General features: G+C 42.8%; 2 protein-coding genes across 6 annotated transcripts; both read left to right on the forward strand.

Moving 5' to 3' along the window:
* Positions 1–930: 930 nt before the first annotated feature.
* Positions 931–11,071, forward strand: slc7a2 (solute carrier family 7 member 2). Of its 4 annotated transcripts, none has more exons than XM_026357720.1 (12): positions 931–1,467; positions 2,639–3,019; positions 3,108–3,263; positions 4,336–4,501; positions 4,655–4,791; positions 4,875–5,097; positions 5,870–6,009; positions 7,750–7,852; positions 8,237–8,448; positions 8,528–8,694; positions 8,807–8,915; positions 9,122–9,309. In XM_026357720.1, the coding sequence occupies exons 2-12, from the start codon at positions 2,650–2,652 to the stop codon at positions 9,307–9,309; spliced, it is 1,971 nt and encodes a 656-aa protein (XP_026213505.1). In that variant the 5' UTR covers positions 931–1,467; positions 2,639–2,649. The 4 variants fall into 4 exon arrangements, with proteins under 4 accessions (XP_026213505.1, XP_026213506.1, XP_026213508.1 ...); XM_026357721.1 differs by having other exon boundaries at positions 2,642–3,019; XM_026357723.1 differs by lacking the exon at positions 5,870–6,009 and adding an exon at positions 6,277–6,413 and having other exon boundaries at positions 932–1,467; positions 9,122–11,071.
* Positions 11,072–12,086: 1,015 nt separating this feature from the next.
* Positions 12,087–15,681, forward strand: pdgfrl (platelet-derived growth factor receptor-like). Of its 2 annotated transcripts, none has more exons than XM_026358004.1 (6): positions 12,087–12,266; positions 12,964–13,234; positions 13,309–13,460; positions 14,354–14,647; positions 15,056–15,192; positions 15,352–15,681. In XM_026358004.1, the coding sequence occupies exons 1-6, from the start codon at positions 12,212–12,214 to the stop codon at positions 15,532–15,534; spliced, it is 1,092 nt and encodes a 363-aa protein (XP_026213789.1). In that variant the 5' UTR covers positions 12,087–12,211; the 3' UTR covers positions 15,535–15,681. The 2 variants fall into 2 exon arrangements, with proteins under 2 accessions (XP_026213789.1, XP_026213790.1); XM_026358005.1 differs by having other exon boundaries at positions 14,354–14,636; positions 15,352–15,513.
* The last annotated feature ends 222 nt before the right edge of the window (positions 15,682–15,903 follow it).

Genomic DNA, 15,903 nt, shown 5'->3' on the forward strand with positions numbered 1-15,903 from the left:
CTCAAAAATATTGACTTGACATTTTTTGTAAATGCTAACAATGTAACTAGATCATCCTAGATGTAACTTAGGGTTAGGGTTAGGAGATTGTTTAAACCATTTTTCAAGCTGTACTCTTTATTTTCTGCTTCTCAGTCATTTGATCCAGGCATATTGTCCTCTCATGACTTGCTGTATTTGTGTTAAGTCTGTTACTGTGTGTATATATATAGGTTGCTACTGTAGATAGTGTCTCTGTGTGTGTGTGTGTGCTTGTGTGTTTAGGACAAACAGCAAGCTTGAACAGCAGTGTCTTCAGCCAGTCCACCACTAAGAAAAGCATTTGGTTTCTCATCAGCATGCAGGTCAGATAATCAGCGCCCCCAGCCAGGGTCTGGTGGGTGATCGGCCATGAAATGTGGCTGCTTGGCTGGATGGTCAAACTGAGACAGAGCTGGCTGCTGTCATGCTGTCAAATCTTTGGTCTGTGGGTTGGACGGTGTTTCTAGGGGCCAGCTGCCACCTTCCCACTGAGGTATTAAGCTGGTTTAAGCTGGTCTTGGCAGAGACAAACTCAACCTTAGCTGTAATTTGCAGTCAGTGTTTGGTGGACAAATGCGACTATTTTTCATTCCAGGAGCTGTATGTGAAGTTTGCGTGGAGGTGCCAGACCTTTGGCTGTGTACCATAGTGAGCTCTGTTATTGATTTTGTAACGCCCATGGGTTCAATAGCTCAGGGTACATTGAGCAATACCTGCCTTCCATTAGGAGGACTTAACCCCCCAGTAGTGTGGCTTGTGCACCCTTCATTGACCAATCAGCACCCATGCTTTTAGCAGCACTCCTGTAGGCTGCACTGGGTAAACACAAGAGTCTGCCTCAATGTTTGTCAATGCCAGTTGCCTAACCATTTATCAGTAGTCAGTGAGCATCTGGGCAGCTGGGATCTATTTGACCTGAGTGTGCATTAGAAATCACAGATCCTATAGGCAGAAATTCCTCCTTTTCTTTTCTCTGTGTGATTCCTGGATGGGAGCTTGGGGTGCACTGTGCCTCAGTGAGTAATACTCCCCAAAACTGTAAGCATGGAGGTGAAGTGCAACCTCACCTAAATTCCCTGGGGTCCTCTCCTCCCCTCATGGCTCGTTTCTCAAGAGACGTCACTCCCCTCTCTGCGGTAGAACTGGAGGCTGGGTCTAGGGGCAAGGCAAGGGCAGAGCCTATGAAGGAACACTGGGGACAGAAAGGAGGAGTGGAAATACTGCTCTGAACAGTGTACATGCCAGCATAGTGAATTAGTGTTGTCGCCACTGGTGTAGCAGAGTTTCCAGACTGAAGTTCATGGGATCACTAGATGTAATTTGACTTTTACCTGTGTCTCATGTGCTGCTGATGTGCTGAGCCTGAAGAAGACGAGTACTGTTGAAACCCTTCTGGTTTCTGTGTCTCAGCTTGGACCTGTCATATTTACAGTGTCATTCCAACAGGTAAGTGTGTGTGTGTGTGTGTGTGTGTGTGTGTGTGTGTGTGTGTGTGTGTGTTAAAGTTTGCTACAGTGAACGTGTAATGTGAAAATGTTATAGTAGTATGTAGTTTCGATTTTGCAGTAGCTGTATTGGCATAATATGCCAGTAAACCTGGCATATTATGATTTAAGTGCAGTGTGTAGTACGTGTACGTGCTACGTGTTGTTGCCAGTGTACAATTTGAAATATATATGACAAATCTGGAATGATATTAACAATTTACCTGGCAGCTGAAGTTACTGTATTTTTTACTGCAACTTCCCCTTGTCAAAATCTGATTCCGGTCTTTGTGATCTCCAGTTTGCATTCACTGTGTTCATGAAGCGGCTGTAAAATAGCCCACATTGTAATGTTAATGAGCTGCTGCATCCAAAACCCTCTCTGTCTAAAAAAAGCACTGAAATGGTGAGCAGTGCATATTTGGATGGTTGTCAGTGTAAATTTATGGTCAAGATCATCAAAGTTTAGATTCAAAGAAGCGGTAACTTCAAAGGTACGCTTCTAACTATTCACTGAAGACGAGGCTTATTTCATAGCTCTCTTACCATATTGTATTCATGCTGAAGTTTTAGGCAGCTCCCATGGCAATATTACAAATGAGAACCATTTTTAGAGAAAAGACAATGAAACAAAGGAGCCTTTGCTGTTTCTCCTTCTTTCTCCACCTCATGTAATTAGTAAAGAACGCTACTGTAAGGTCTTTTTGTACCACATTGTTGCATTCATGGTCCCCTTATGAAAGCAGCCCTTTGAGTACTTAGGTCTGCACCATAATTTCAAACAATAGATTTATACGTACAGTAGGAGCTTTACCATGCCATAGCATTTGGCAGCATTCCTAAAATGTACGTCCCAGTTTGTAGAGTTAACATTCCTCGCAACAGCTCTAACCCACCTTTGTTTGATCCCAATGTGTTATGCAACAGGCTTTTTGGCATTTATCATGAGAACAAGCTGCACAAGCTGCTCAAAATGCAAAGCTGTTGGTGTTCAATGGAGCTGTGCTCACAGATGCCTGACTTCACAGCTCTTACATGTTGTGTTAAATGTTAAAGTAATAGTAATGATTAGATGAATCACATTAGCTGCACAGGTATTTTTAGTCTTTTCTTCCTTTTTCCCCCTCTGTCAGCAGGTGCCAACATGCTGGAGCAGGTTCTGTCATTCGGCCGCTCCTTGGTGCGCAGAAAAGTGGTCGACCTGAGCAGCCTGGAGGACTCCAAGCTGTGCCGTTGTCTGGGAACCGTCGACCTCATCGCCCTGGGGGTAGGCAGCACCCTGGGTGCCGGTGTCTACGTCCTTGCTGGGGAGGTGGCTAAAGGTGACTCAGGCCCCAGCATTGTCATCTCCTTCCTAATCGCCGCCCTGGCCTCTGTCATGGCTGGCTTGTGTTATGCCGAGTTTGGCGCCCGTGTCCCCAAAACGGGCTCAGCTTACCTCTACAGTTATGTGACTGTAGGGGAGATATGGGCCTTCATCACCGGTTGGAACCTTATTCTCTCCTACGTGATTGGTAAATTACTGGCAATCTCAAAAAAAAAAAAAAAAAACTATTCAGAGATTGTACTGATTCTTCACTGAGTCTCTTCGTTTTCTCATAGGTACATCCTCGGTTGCCAGAGCATGGAGTGGCACGTTCGATGAAATGATAGGAGGACACATAGAAGTTTTCTGTAAAACCTACTTCAGCATGAATTCTCCTGGTTTGGCTCAGTATCCTGACTTCTTTGCCGTCTGCCTGATACTGCTGCTCTCTGGTAATAATATCACACAATTCAAGTTACAGTAACATGAGCCTGCAGAGAAAGAATCTAGATTAGTGGTGGTTCTTTTCTTTTTTTTTACACAGGCAACTTTCATAAACCACAGCTGAATAATCCAACAAATAGATGACAGGATGTATTTGATAAGTCGTTAATGCCAGTTTTGTTAGACCACTGGGAGCCCACATTCACCCCCTGCTATTTTAAAAACTCCCCGATCGTCTCACTAGTCCTCATCTGTGCCTTCCCACAGCCACACAGAGTCCCAGTACAACTGCAGTTTCCCTACAACCCCGGGGCGCTGGGAAGCTCCACTCTAGCAGCTGAGGGTTTAGTGGTAGTTGTTGCTAGAGCATTAATTTCCTGTGGTCAATTCATGACAGTACAGGGATTCAGACTGGGCATGTTGTGGTTGAATTCCATCTTTCTGATCCTCAGGCTAGAACAGAAAACATGTGGTTTCAACTCTCGGTGTGCCAACGCAATTATTACATTAGGTCAGTGTGACCCAGAAACAATCGACCAGTGTTTGGTTGTTTTTGAGGACCACACTATCTGTTAATTAAAACCTCCTTTAAAAGAGAACAGCTCCTGTTTTTGTAAAAATTAAAATGGGAATCAAGGTTTGTAACTACAGTATGTCTCTCTTTTGCTGAATGTGAATTTTTGGGTACATTTCCCCATTAGACAATTAGATTTGCACACTTTTCATTAAAGGACCTCAAACAAAGATTGAAGCATCCTTTTATTTACATTGAAAAGTAGTAATGTTGCCTCCAGACTTCACACACAGGTCACAACTGTTATTTCTCCAGTATTTTAGTTTAGGAAGATTCGTGCTAAACTACAGTGAACATTTTAAACATTAGCTTAGCATCAGCATTTTAGCATTGGCACTGTGACTGTTTTAGCACTGCTGATGTTAGCAATTAGCTCAGAGCACCACTCAGAGCAATATATTTCAAAATATGCAACAAATCCGCATGCTAGTTATTTCTATTTAATGAACAATAATTAAGAACATTAACAGATTACATTGAGCTCTGTTGTCTTTGTGCTTGCTCAGGACTTCTGTCATTTGGGGTGAAAGAGTCAGCCTGGGTCAATAAAGTCTTCACTTCAGTCAACGTGCTCGTACTCATGTTTGTTATCATCTCCGGCTTCGTCAAAGGAGACACACACAACTGGAAGATCAGTGAAGAATCTCTCATAAACGTCACTGTAGTTAAAAGGTAACAGCGTGTTGTGCTTGTACAGTCTGAGTAGCCATCACGGGTACAGTGAAGTAGGTAATGACCCACTGTGGTGCCTGATTTAGAGACAGGCTCACCTGACAGTGAGCAGCATGTCCCCTGTGTTATTAAACGAGACTTGATGTGTTTCAGGAACCTGTCGGTGACGGCCAACGTGAGCAGTGATTACGGGGTCGGTGGGTTTATGCCCTACGGCTTCAGCGGGACCTTGGCTGGAGCCGCCACCTGCTTTTATGCCTTTGTTGGATTCGACTGCATTGCAACCACAGGTGAGGTCTTTGCTGCTTTGCCATTTTGTGTGATTTGACGTCATCAGGCGCTAAATGCAAGAGTATATCTGTGTGTGCGACAGGTGAGGAAGTGAAGAACCCTCAGAGGGCCATTCCCATCGGCATCGTGGTGTCACTGACTGTGTGCTTCCTGGCCTACTTTGGCGTGTCAGCTGCACTTACTCTGATGATGCCTTACTACCTGCTGGATGAGAAGAGCCCTCTGCCCATGGCCTTTGAATATGTGGGGTGGGGCCCCGCCAAATACGTGGTTGCTGTGGGTTCACTGTGTGCTCTCTCTACCAGGTAACCACTGGATTTGCTCTTGCACTGTATGTATCAGTGTTGATGGTAGATGAAATAGATTTAATTTATTATGTCATATTCATTTACATGTTAGAGTTACTGTATGTTTGCCATATTAGGTTGATAATGGTGAATGAGGTCTGGTCAAAACTGTGACCATATCTCTGTCTTGCTTACTGGATTGATTGCTGTTGCTTAAGGAGACGTAGTGGGTGTAGTGTTTCACTTTTACATAGGTGCATGACTTTATAATATATTCTTTATAATTAAAGCATTGCAAATAATTTGTCTTGAAACAGTGTATTGGTGTGACTAAAGACTCCTGTCTTTCTTTCCTGGGGTTGTTTTTCATTTTTTTTAATCAACAGTCCCTGGTGGATGCCAGCCACTAACTTATCCCATGCTCTTCATCCATATGCATATTATCAAATTTGACTCAATTAAATTTTGGTGAAGCGGGGACGTCTGTTGCATGTAATACCATCTCTGAATAAAAATCTAATCTAATGTTCCTCTAGAGGAGTTTACATCAGCTTACATTCATCAATGCAAGTTGATGTAAATCAGTGAAAGATGAAAACAATGAAACTACAGGACTCTTAACCAACAGGAAAGAAAGACACTCGATCACTTGAATCATGCTCTGAAGCTTTGATGTGACTGTAGAGTGTGTGTGTGTGTGTGTGTGTGTGTTTGTGTGTGCGGGTGCTCATCTGTATTTGGGGCTCTTGACTAACGTGTTGGTCTTGCATGTCTCTGCTGTCTCATGCAGTCTGCTGGGCTCCATTTTCCCTATGCCTCGTGTAATCTATGCTATGGCAGAGGATGGGGTGCTTTTCAAAGCCTTAGCCCGAATCAATCCTAAGACGAAGACCCCACTTATTGCCACTATGAGCTCCGGTGTAGTAGCAGGTGAGAGCCGGGGTCAGATCACTCCTGCTAATCTTTCTCCACCGACCAGCTGTGAAAGACACAGTCAAAGATGCAGATTAATCATTGGATTCTCCTGTTCCCTAATTTAATGAAATGCAGCCAAACTAAAGTTGCACCACTTCAGTAAACCTTTGTCTTAAACTATCCACTCTGTACGAGGCTCTGTTGTTCTTTCACAGTTGCGCAGGTGTCATGTTTTGTTTCCCAGAGTGCCCTCAACTTAACCATGAACCCTCTTCTCCCTAGCCTGTTGGGCTCCATGTTCCCTCTGCCGCGCATTCTCTTTGCCATGGCACGAGATGGTATTCTGTTCAAATTTATGTCCAAAGTGAGTAAGCGCCAGTCGCCTGTGGCCGCCACCATGGCGGCAGGTACCACCGCGGGTAAGCTCCTCGGACAAGGACCCTCTTCTCACTGGGGTGTAATGTGGACGTTTGGCTTTTTAATCTATGTTTTTGCACACATGATCAGGTGGTGGTCGTGACTGCATGTTCAGCTTGGTGATGGTGTTTCCAGAAGCATGTGATCAAACAGTAAAACTAATTATTAAGACCAAATTATTTTTTGATCTTGAAATTTATCTGTGTGCAAGTCCATCTGGAGTTTAGTTGAGTTTAGTAATTTTATTTACCAACACCAGCTATGTAGCTCAAGTAAAGTTGACCATTTATGACCCATTCATGATGAATTTTAATAATACAAATACCTGTAGATGTTAAAATGTTAAGATACTGAAGATACTGAGCATGGTAAACATCATACTTGCTAACCATATCAAGATTGTCATTGTGAACATTTGCTGTAGCCTGCTAATATTATTGAATTGCTCAGACATCCACTGTGTCTAAGCACTGATAAGACTGTAAACTGTTTGTTTCGTCATCACTATTCATCATGAATAATCTAAAGTTAACACAGTTATTCTCATAAGGAATTATCAGGACAATTTCTTCTTTAGAAACCTTTGGACAGCTTTCTTATTTGGGGCATTGCTGAATTGGAGAGGTGTTATTTAGGGCCTGTATTTATATTATATACTATATTAAGCACACACTCATAAACCTTTACGGCAGTATAATGCATCGAGAAAGAAGGAATGTAAACAATTTGGTTCAATGCTTATATTATGTTATAGAATCCAGGTGTAGAGTGCATAGTTCCATCGTAACCAATGGTGTTGGGGCTATAGGGTGCACGGCCTGGTGAAGTGTCTGATCCCTGGGAGGGTTCAGCACACCTCACCACAGGCACCTGACAGCAGCGGGCAGGGGATTCTTTTCTTGCTGTTTTTGTTTGAACATAATGTTTTGAGGCACGGCGGACATACCACTGCTCTGTGTTTGAAGTGTGCTGCTGAGAACAGTTCCATACCGGACTGTGGCGCTGAGATACAAGAGAAGGAACTCGGCAGTGCGTCTCACATCAAACAGAACGTGGTATGGAGATGGTCACGACTGTCAGCTCAGGGAAACATTTAGATGTTTTTTTTTTTTTTTGTGAAATCACAACTGCATGAAACTTACTGTAATTTGCATTTGTTCATGTGTGTTTGTTTTTTCGTTGGTGCATCTTAAAAAATCATGACATGAACATACACATACTGTACACGGTTTCATGTGTTCTGTTAAAATACTTGCTCCGGCAATGCTCTCATGTCTTCTAAATGGGGTTTTAAAGTTGAAGATGATTGTGTTAATTGTATTTTTTTGCTTAACGCAGCCATCATGGCTTTCCTGTTTGACCTGAAAGCTCTGGTTGACATGATGTCCATCGGAACTCTGCTGGCCTACTCGCTGGTCGCTGTGTGTGTACTGATACTCAGGTGGGTACATTTATAGAAAAGAACTGGCAAAAATATCACTAGAAGCTGTTTATGCAGTTTTGCGAAACAGTGTACCCTAACAGCTTTTCTAAAACCCACAGGTATGATTACCCTGCTTGTGAAATGTGCTCCAAACCTCATGTTGTTGCATCACACTGGTGATGTAAGAGCTGTGAATGCTCTCATTGTGTGTGTGTGTGTGTGTGTGTGTGTGGAGTAGCTACTTGCTCTTTAAGTCACACCAAGGTGTCACAGCATTTATAGATCTTAATTGGTTTATAAATGTAAGTAAAATAAAATACCTGGAACATTTTCACAATATAAGTAGTTTGTGGGTAGAAACTGCAACAACATGCTTTTGCTTTTTGTGCCTCTGTCACCTAGGTACCAGCCTGATGGAGCTCTGGAGCGGCGTGCAGGTCCTTGTGAGAGGGACTACCTATCTTCTGAGGAGGGTGAGTCGGACCTGACCGAGTCAGAGTCTCACCTTAACATGCTGAAAAGTGGGAGCTCCACCTTGCAGGCTGTGCTGCACCCCCCTGTCTCCCCCTCCGAGGACTCCTCCAGCGTGGTCAACATGTCGATCAGCGTGCTAGGTAGGCAAGCCAGGTTAACTTGTGCTCTAACTGGTGTCGATTCATGCGTTGGGATTGAGCGTGTCTTCTCACACCACAGTGCTGCTAGTGTGTGTGGTCAGCTATCTCACCACATACCATATCAACGCCATCCTTGGTATGGAAGTGTGGATCCTGGCATCGCTGTCCCTGTGTGTCCTCATCTTCGCTGGCTGCATCTTCATGGTGTGCAGGCAGCCTCAGACGAGCAAGAAGGTCTCCTTCATGGTGCGTAGCAGCTCAACAAATCATCACATTTCCTTTCCAAGTCCTGAAAAATCATATAAAGCTGATCTGATGCACCAAACCTGATGGTAGATGTTGGGATTGTTGGTTCCAGGTCCCTCTTCTGCCTTTTCTGCCCATTCTGAGTATCTTTGTTAATATTTACCTCATGGTTCAGCTGAGTGGAGATACCTGGGTACGATTCTCTGTGTGGATGGCAGTGGGTGAGTGTTTGTTAACTGCATGTACCAACAACAGCCGAACACATTTTCTCAGTGCTAGCTGCAGTAATATGTCTATTTAACTTTAATGGTATTTGATGGTGAGCTGGTTCATTGACAAAATGTCTATTAATATTTATTCCTCTGAGGATTAGTTTAGCCGGTGGTTTTTATTTTGTGTATTATATATCTGCCAACACCTCTCTCAGGTTTCCTCATCTACTTTGGCTACGGCATATGGCACAGTGTGGAGCGCCAGCGCCAGCTTCAGGGTCCTTTGCAGAGCAGCAGCACCAAGGAAAACAGCAAGACCAGCAAGGAGAAACAGGTTGGCGTGGATGGAGCGGGAAAACACCAGGAACATTTCATCTGCCCAGAAAAGACGAGCCAGTGCTGAAGTGTCCCAGCTCATTCACAGACTCTGAGGCAACAGATGCAGGAAAGCAAACAGCTCTGCCTTAATGCATCTGTATATAAAGCTTCACCATGTGCGCTTCAGCCACAAGCACGTTCAGTCTGCAAAGGCAGTGTCAGTATTCTGTATGGGCGGCCACATGACAGCGAGCCGCTCTGTTACTATGATGGGACCATATCTTGTAGATCACATTGTGCTTTATGGACAGCATGGAGGCAGAATTATGGACAGGTAACACACTGGAGAGTGATAATTTACGTAAACACTGAAGCAGCCAGTGCAAGGCTGCAGCAAGTACGGACTAAAGTTTGTAGTGCATGACGCATTTAGTCTTTTCTGCTCATTTTTACATTTTTAAGCAGGTTTGTACAGGTCAGTTTTGAAATGTAAAGTCTTTCCATTTGTGCTTTTCAGTCAATGGTCCAAATATTATCTGATTATAATGCATCAGTTACGTACTATCAGTATAAGTAATGTTAGTTCGATATGGCCCCTACATGCTGAAAAGCGGCCAACATTAGATTAAAAATGTTTTTTCCATTAAGTAGTTTCTCTATATTTTAGAAATACTGCATAATTGTTTCATAATGTGAAACTGTACTATCTATATAAGTATATCATAAATACACTGCCACATTTAGACCAATCTGTCGCTTTTTGTAGGCACTTAACATGTCGTGACTTGACTTAATTTATGTATTAGTGACTTGAAAGTAGGCCAAAATGCTGAATCCACACATTCTGTAGGTATTAGGTAACAAATCATATCAATCTTTACTGTAGATACGGAGATGTGTGTAGCTAGTGTGTTGGTATTATTCAGCACAAGTTTGCCTTTATTTGTACTTGGATGTTCTATATCTATGATCTGAATATCAATATTGCTATTTCACACTTTTTCATTGTGTCCTGTCATGACGACCGTATCTTCCTCTGTAGGTGTTTGGAAGCTGTTGGTGTTTTTCTTGTACTTTGAGTTATGAGGCTCAGTGAGTTCTAGTTTACATTAGGAACATGTTTTACCTGTACTGACTGTTCTGACACTGTGTGATCAGTTGGGGACATGTTGTTAATATAGCCGTGAATTGATTGCCTCTTAACCAGATTCATTACAAGTTGAAGTATTAAAGATGAAAAATATTTGTCTTGACACATGTTAATTGCAGCGGGCGTTTTTCCAGGTTTCTCTGTGTTCTACTTCATAGACTGGGGACATGCCGGAGTTACCTAATAACCGGTTGGAAGAAATGCTCAGTGGTGAACTGCATAAAGATTCAGAACGAACAGTTTTTCCTTTAGGCCTGTGGCAGCTGCCAGTGTTTTTTCATTCTTGTATTGTGAATTCTGAGGCTCAGTGAGTTCTAGTTTACAGTAGGAACTGTGTTCTTGTGTCATCTTTCACCTGACAGGCGTCTTTATTAATTTACTTATTACTTTCCAGCAAGTCAGAGTCAAGGGGCTGTAAGATGTCAGATGTTTCTGATTGATGGATGTGTTCAGTGCTTTAAACAAATGTGGAACAGATTCAGAGGCTGGTGCAAGGTGGGTTCCCAGTCACATTACAGGAATAAATACATAGAAGTAATTGGACTGTAGCTCAGTAGGTAGGATTGATGGATCAGTTCCCAGGTCCTATTGGTCACATGTTCATGTGTTAGTGGACAAAACACCAACACCTGTATTAGCATCAGCAACTAGGGGATCAACACAGTAGTTAGGTAGCAGTTTATATGTGTTTATGAGAATAAATAAATAAAAAATAAAAAAAGACTGATGTTTATATTTTAGTATCACTTGTTAAAAACTGTCAAATAATTCCATTTATATAAACTGTGTTTTTCAGTAGCACATTGTTACTGTACACTAGTTGTGTTTTCTGAATTCTTCGTCTACTAGTTCAAAGATTATTTGAAAAACTGTGGAAGAGATTTAAGTGAAACCCAGAGAATGGATGATTATGTTTTTGTCAATGGCGCCACCATGTGACCAACAAGAAACAGCTTTAAATTCTTGCTAACAACAAATTTTTTTACTGTGGCATGCAGTTTTTATTTTTGTCATCTCATATCTCACTTTGGACATTATCAGTGATCTTTTACAGCCTAGAGTTTGGTGATTCTGTAAAGGAGACTGCATTCAATCTGTAGGCGGGGCGGCAGCTGTATGATACATGCACATATACAGCACCAAAATGCTAGGACTATGAACTAACCTCTTAAATATAATTTAGAAGCATGGGTGAACAACCCTGCACCTCCAGGATGACTCTTCCGCTTGTTTTCCAGCTATTTATTTACTTAACATGCCTGATCCAGGTAGTCAGCAGTGGGTAGATGGAAAACGAGCAGGACAGGACAGCTGAAGAGTTAAAGGGTGAGTTACAGATGGTAGAAAACTGCAGCTTCACTGCATAACAATGGCATGTGTTGTTACTCTGGCTGCACCTCATTTAGTAATGATACCTGTATTATATCAGCAATGACTGGCTGACAGGTGTGCAACACATATGAAAGAAGTAACCTGTTCAGAGCAGCACAACTGTGATTTGCTTGTGATTTATTCTTTAATAGTGATGTAAAGTCCAACAGGAAAGATTGCAGAGATAAAAATGTTTCAATGTACAAATTACTATGAGAGTACTGAAAGGCCCTTCATAAGCAGCGTGATCCACCTTCACATCCAGCAGAGGGCCTCACAGTATCTATTTTTGCTCTTCATATCTGAGGAGAGGAAGTAAACAGAAAGACTTAATTTCCCCTTTTCCTCTCAGTCTGTGTGGAGGATGGAGCTGGAAATCTGAACAGGGCAGCTGGAGCCTGCAGAGTTCCAGCACAGCTCCGACTCTGACCTCCTTTCACAGCGAGCCCCTCACCAAACCCTGACCATGAAGCTCTGGCTTGTGCTTTGCCTGGTATTGATCTGGGTGGAGCTCCAAAATGGTAAGTCCATCTATCTTTTTAATGAGTGAAGCGAAGTTACTGCTCATCTAATCACGGCAGTGGAAGGATAACAAAACCTGAGGCTGTGTTACTGTCTTATAGGAGGTGAGTTACAAAGTAAATGTAAAAGACATTCAGTACAGGCAAAGACAAACACCATTCTGTCTGTTTCTCAGCCACACACTAACACAAAGCTACTCAAATGCCTTTGAATAGTTTGTTGAAGTTTGTCGAAGTCGCATGTGTTCTTGCAGTGTTCCTGCAAACTAACTGACAGCAGCTGGATCTGAGGCATGCGACAGCCGTTTCTAATTATCTGAACTTTGCAGCTAACCAGTGCTCAGAGCTCTCCTTAGAGCTGCACTGAAGTATAAAACAACAGATCCCGAACCCTCACACTGCAGAATAATCATTTTTACTCTCCGTTTGAGACAAAAAAGGAACTGCTGCTGAAAGAGAGGCTCAGTTCTGCACTTTTAGTAACAGGGATTTCACACTTCCTGCTCAAATGTTGGCACAGCTGGAGGCAACACAAAGAGAAGCTCTTTAATGGTGAACTGTTCTGCATCGGTCTGGACCTGCTGCTGGCTCTGTCAGGACTGAGACCAGCTCATGTAGAAGAGTAATAGAAGATGTTGTAACGTTGCTTTGCTTTATTTTTCCTTCCCTCCCTTCTCGTTTGCCACTGTGTATCCAGGTGACTGCCAGCAACTAAAGCGTAGAAAGGATGTAGGAGAGAACCGCATCAGACCAGGGGGGAAACGGTTGAAACGACCCCTGAAGCCTAAGGAAGCTGGAGGGAGAGGCCAGTCCCTGCTGACCCAGGTTTTAGATAAGGGTCGCTTCCTTCGCCTGGGCCAGAGCACATCTCTGACTCCTGGGAAGAACATGGAGCTGCGCTGCAAAGGCAACAGCATCGGATGGTCTTATCCAACCTACTTGGACACCTTCAACGACTCACGCCTCAGGTGCTGCAAGGACACACCAGCTGTTCCGTTGTGAGGTGATTTGAATGTCTTATATTTTTGTTTTATGCCTCCAGCATCAAGCAGAGTGACAAGTACAGTCAGCTGATCCTGACGTCACCCTCTGCTGCTGACACGGGGCCCTACAGCTGCTGGGTCATAGTGTGTGATGGGACAGAGTGTGAGAAGGACCACGATCGCTCCTATGCCTCTTACATCTATTTCACAGGTGATTACCTAAGATACTGATCTATATAGTGAGGGGTATGTTGCGGCTTATACTTAAATTAATGGTTAATAGATTATAATTAGTGATTTAGTGCAGAAGTTGAAACAAATTTTTGCATTGTCAGATTCAGCCCACAGTAGTGAGAGATCTCTTAGCTGGGGCCAAAGTAGATTTAAAGCTGCACTAGTAAATATTTTTACATTAACAACAGATCTAAAAATATGTATAATGTGCAAAGGAGCACTAACAATTTTAAATCCACAAAGATAACATTTTCCTCTCAGATTTAGCATTGTTAAATTCATTGTTTTGGTTTTAAGGCCAAAAGCCACACCAAGGGCTGGCTAAGGCGAGCCATTGAACAGCTCTGGCCACCGCATTGTACCCCAAGTTCAACTGTGCTGTGAGTGGCAGTGATTTAGCCAGAGAAGAATTCATTTCTATACACAGCTGCTGTCAGTTTTGATCAATGTTTCACATTTAGATTTTGAAACCTTTAACTTTTAAAGACATAATGAAGAAATAACGGCATTTCAGGCTTCTAGACCCATATCAGTTCCAAACAAGGCTCAATGTTGGGGTTTTGGCATTGACATTCAGATAATTTTCTTTTCTAATGAGTAGAATACTTAGCAGTAATTTGGAAATCTGCGTATAATTATTTTTGCCATTAAAATGCAAGAAATGTTTTAGAGGTACTGAATGGAGCCACACAGTGTATCAGCAGCTTCAGTCTTAAAAACATCAATATGTCATCCTCCTAATAAGTCAGTCCAGATCGTAGTTTCAGTTCAGATGTTCTTACAGCTGCACCTTTTCCACACAGAACAATAACAACAGCAGAAATATGTGCAAAAACACTGAGTGTTTCACATGTTTTTTCCCCCACCTAGACAAAGACAACCTCTTCGTCCCTTCTGCCATCCACTTTGAGATTGAGTACCTGCGGCCAGACAGACCGGCTGTCGTGCCCTGCCGCGTGACCGACCCACAGGCAAAAGTATCCCTGCACAGAGAGGTCCCTCCAGAGGAGCTCATAGCTAACGAGACCCTGCTCACCTATGAGCCTACCAAGGGGTTCGTCCTGCAGAGCCCCAGCCCAGAGTATCAAGGGGTTTTCTATTGCAAGGCTGTGACCAAGGGTGCCCCTCAGATCTCCACTAAGTACCAGCTGCTGTATGTAGAGGGTAGGGATGCAGCAAACACAAAACACTTCAACATAAGCCGAATGAAAAAGTGAATAAATACAATTCTGCTCCAGCCAGTTACACGTGTATATAGAGGTGTTTTCACAACGGCATGAATCAAGAGCTGGTTGCTTTGCTTCAACTGCTTCCAGGAAAAAGGTTTTATTTCAGAGCAGTCAAAAGCCTCCTCATTCCTCACTGCTTGGTTTATGTGAATGCTTGCCAGTTGAAACACCGTCTGGTTTTAGCAAACAGGATCAGAGGTGAATTAATGACATAGAAAAGGTTTGTGCTTTACATAAAATTAAGCTGCAGTGGCATTCTGGACTGGCAGATGAAAAGAGAGGCAAACCATGGATCCTTATATTTATACACAAGAAATCTGGAAAATCATTTTCTCTTTGATAGTTCCTGTCGGGCCGCCCTTTGCGAGTCTGGAAGCGTTTCCAGACTCTGTGACAGGAGGCGACAACATCAACGTGACCTGCACAGTGCTGGGGGAACCAGAGGTGGACATCAGCTTTACCTGGGTTTATCCTGGACAGGTGAGAGTTTGACGTCAGAAGTCAAACGCGGTTAATTATAATAAATAGAAAAAGAAAAAGTAGGGTCTCAAATAATTTGACACACCTATTTGCTATTTATCATTCAAAGAGATATGGGATGGCTGTTGCTGTACATGATGGGCTTTTCTTTTTTTACAGGATTTCCGTCCTGTTCACATCAAAACTTCCTGGAGGCTGGTTAACAGAGGTATGGGCTACATCACACGAGTCTCACAGAGCGTCCTCACAGTAGAGGACATGGAGACCATCGACTTTGGAGACTACATGTGTAAAACCAAAAACCAGCATGGCGAGACGATCTTGACAATCAACGTCACCTAAATAGTCTTGACACCACTGCTGTGTACTGTTGTGTGGTTGAACTGTAACAAACCAAAGAGCGAGACCAGATGAAGTTACACTGTATATACACAAAATGGGTGTATTTTTAGATTTCAGATTGTAATAACAATAAAAACGTGCTATATACATTGTTAATGATTTATTTCGTGCACCAAGTTGCAGCTAAATTAGAACTTTCACAGGAGCAGAGCAATACTGAAGGACATTAGTCCTGAGACTCTAAAGACCTGCACAGTTTTCTTTACAGTCACCAGACACTCTACAGTACATTAGTCTGAGTTTAATCTGTCTTCTCCTTCCTCAAAACGTTGACACCAGACAGCAAGCAAAAAGTAATTATGACAGAAG

Source organism: Anabas testudineus, chromosome 10, assembly GCF_900324465.2.
Source record: "Anabas testudineus chromosome 10, fAnaTes1.2, whole genome shotgun sequence".
In the NCBI taxonomy this organism is placed as follows: domain Eukaryota; kingdom Metazoa; phylum Chordata; class Actinopteri; order Anabantiformes; family Anabantidae; genus Anabas; species Anabas testudineus.

Excerpts from the sequence above, each read along its gene's own strand:
- slc7a2 (XM_026357720.1), top strand. The coding sequence starts at position 2,650 with ATGCTGGAGCAGGTTCTGTCATTCGGCCGCTCCTTGGTGCGCAGAAAA. Across the intron at positions 7,853-8,236 it reads GTGTGTGTACTGATACTCAG|GTACCAGCCTGATGGAGCTC; the intron begins GTGGGTACATTT and ends TCTGTCACCTAG. Across the intron at positions 8,695-8,806 it reads GCAAGAAGGTCTCCTTCATG|GTCCCTCTTCTGCCTTTTCT; the intron begins GTGCGTAGCAGC and ends TGTTGGTTCCAG.
- pdgfrl (XM_026358004.1), top strand. The coding sequence starts at position 12,212 with ATGAAGCTCTGGCTTGTGCTTTGCCTGGTATTGATCTGGGTGGAGCTC. Across the intron at positions 13,461-14,353 it reads CTCTTACATCTATTTCACAG|ACAAAGACAACCTCTTCGTC; the intron begins GTGATTACCTAA and ends TCCCCCACCTAG. Across the intron at positions 14,648-15,055 it reads CCAGCTGCTGTATGTAGAGG|TTCCTGTCGGGCCGCCCTTT; the intron begins GTAGGGATGCAG and ends TCTCTTTGATAG.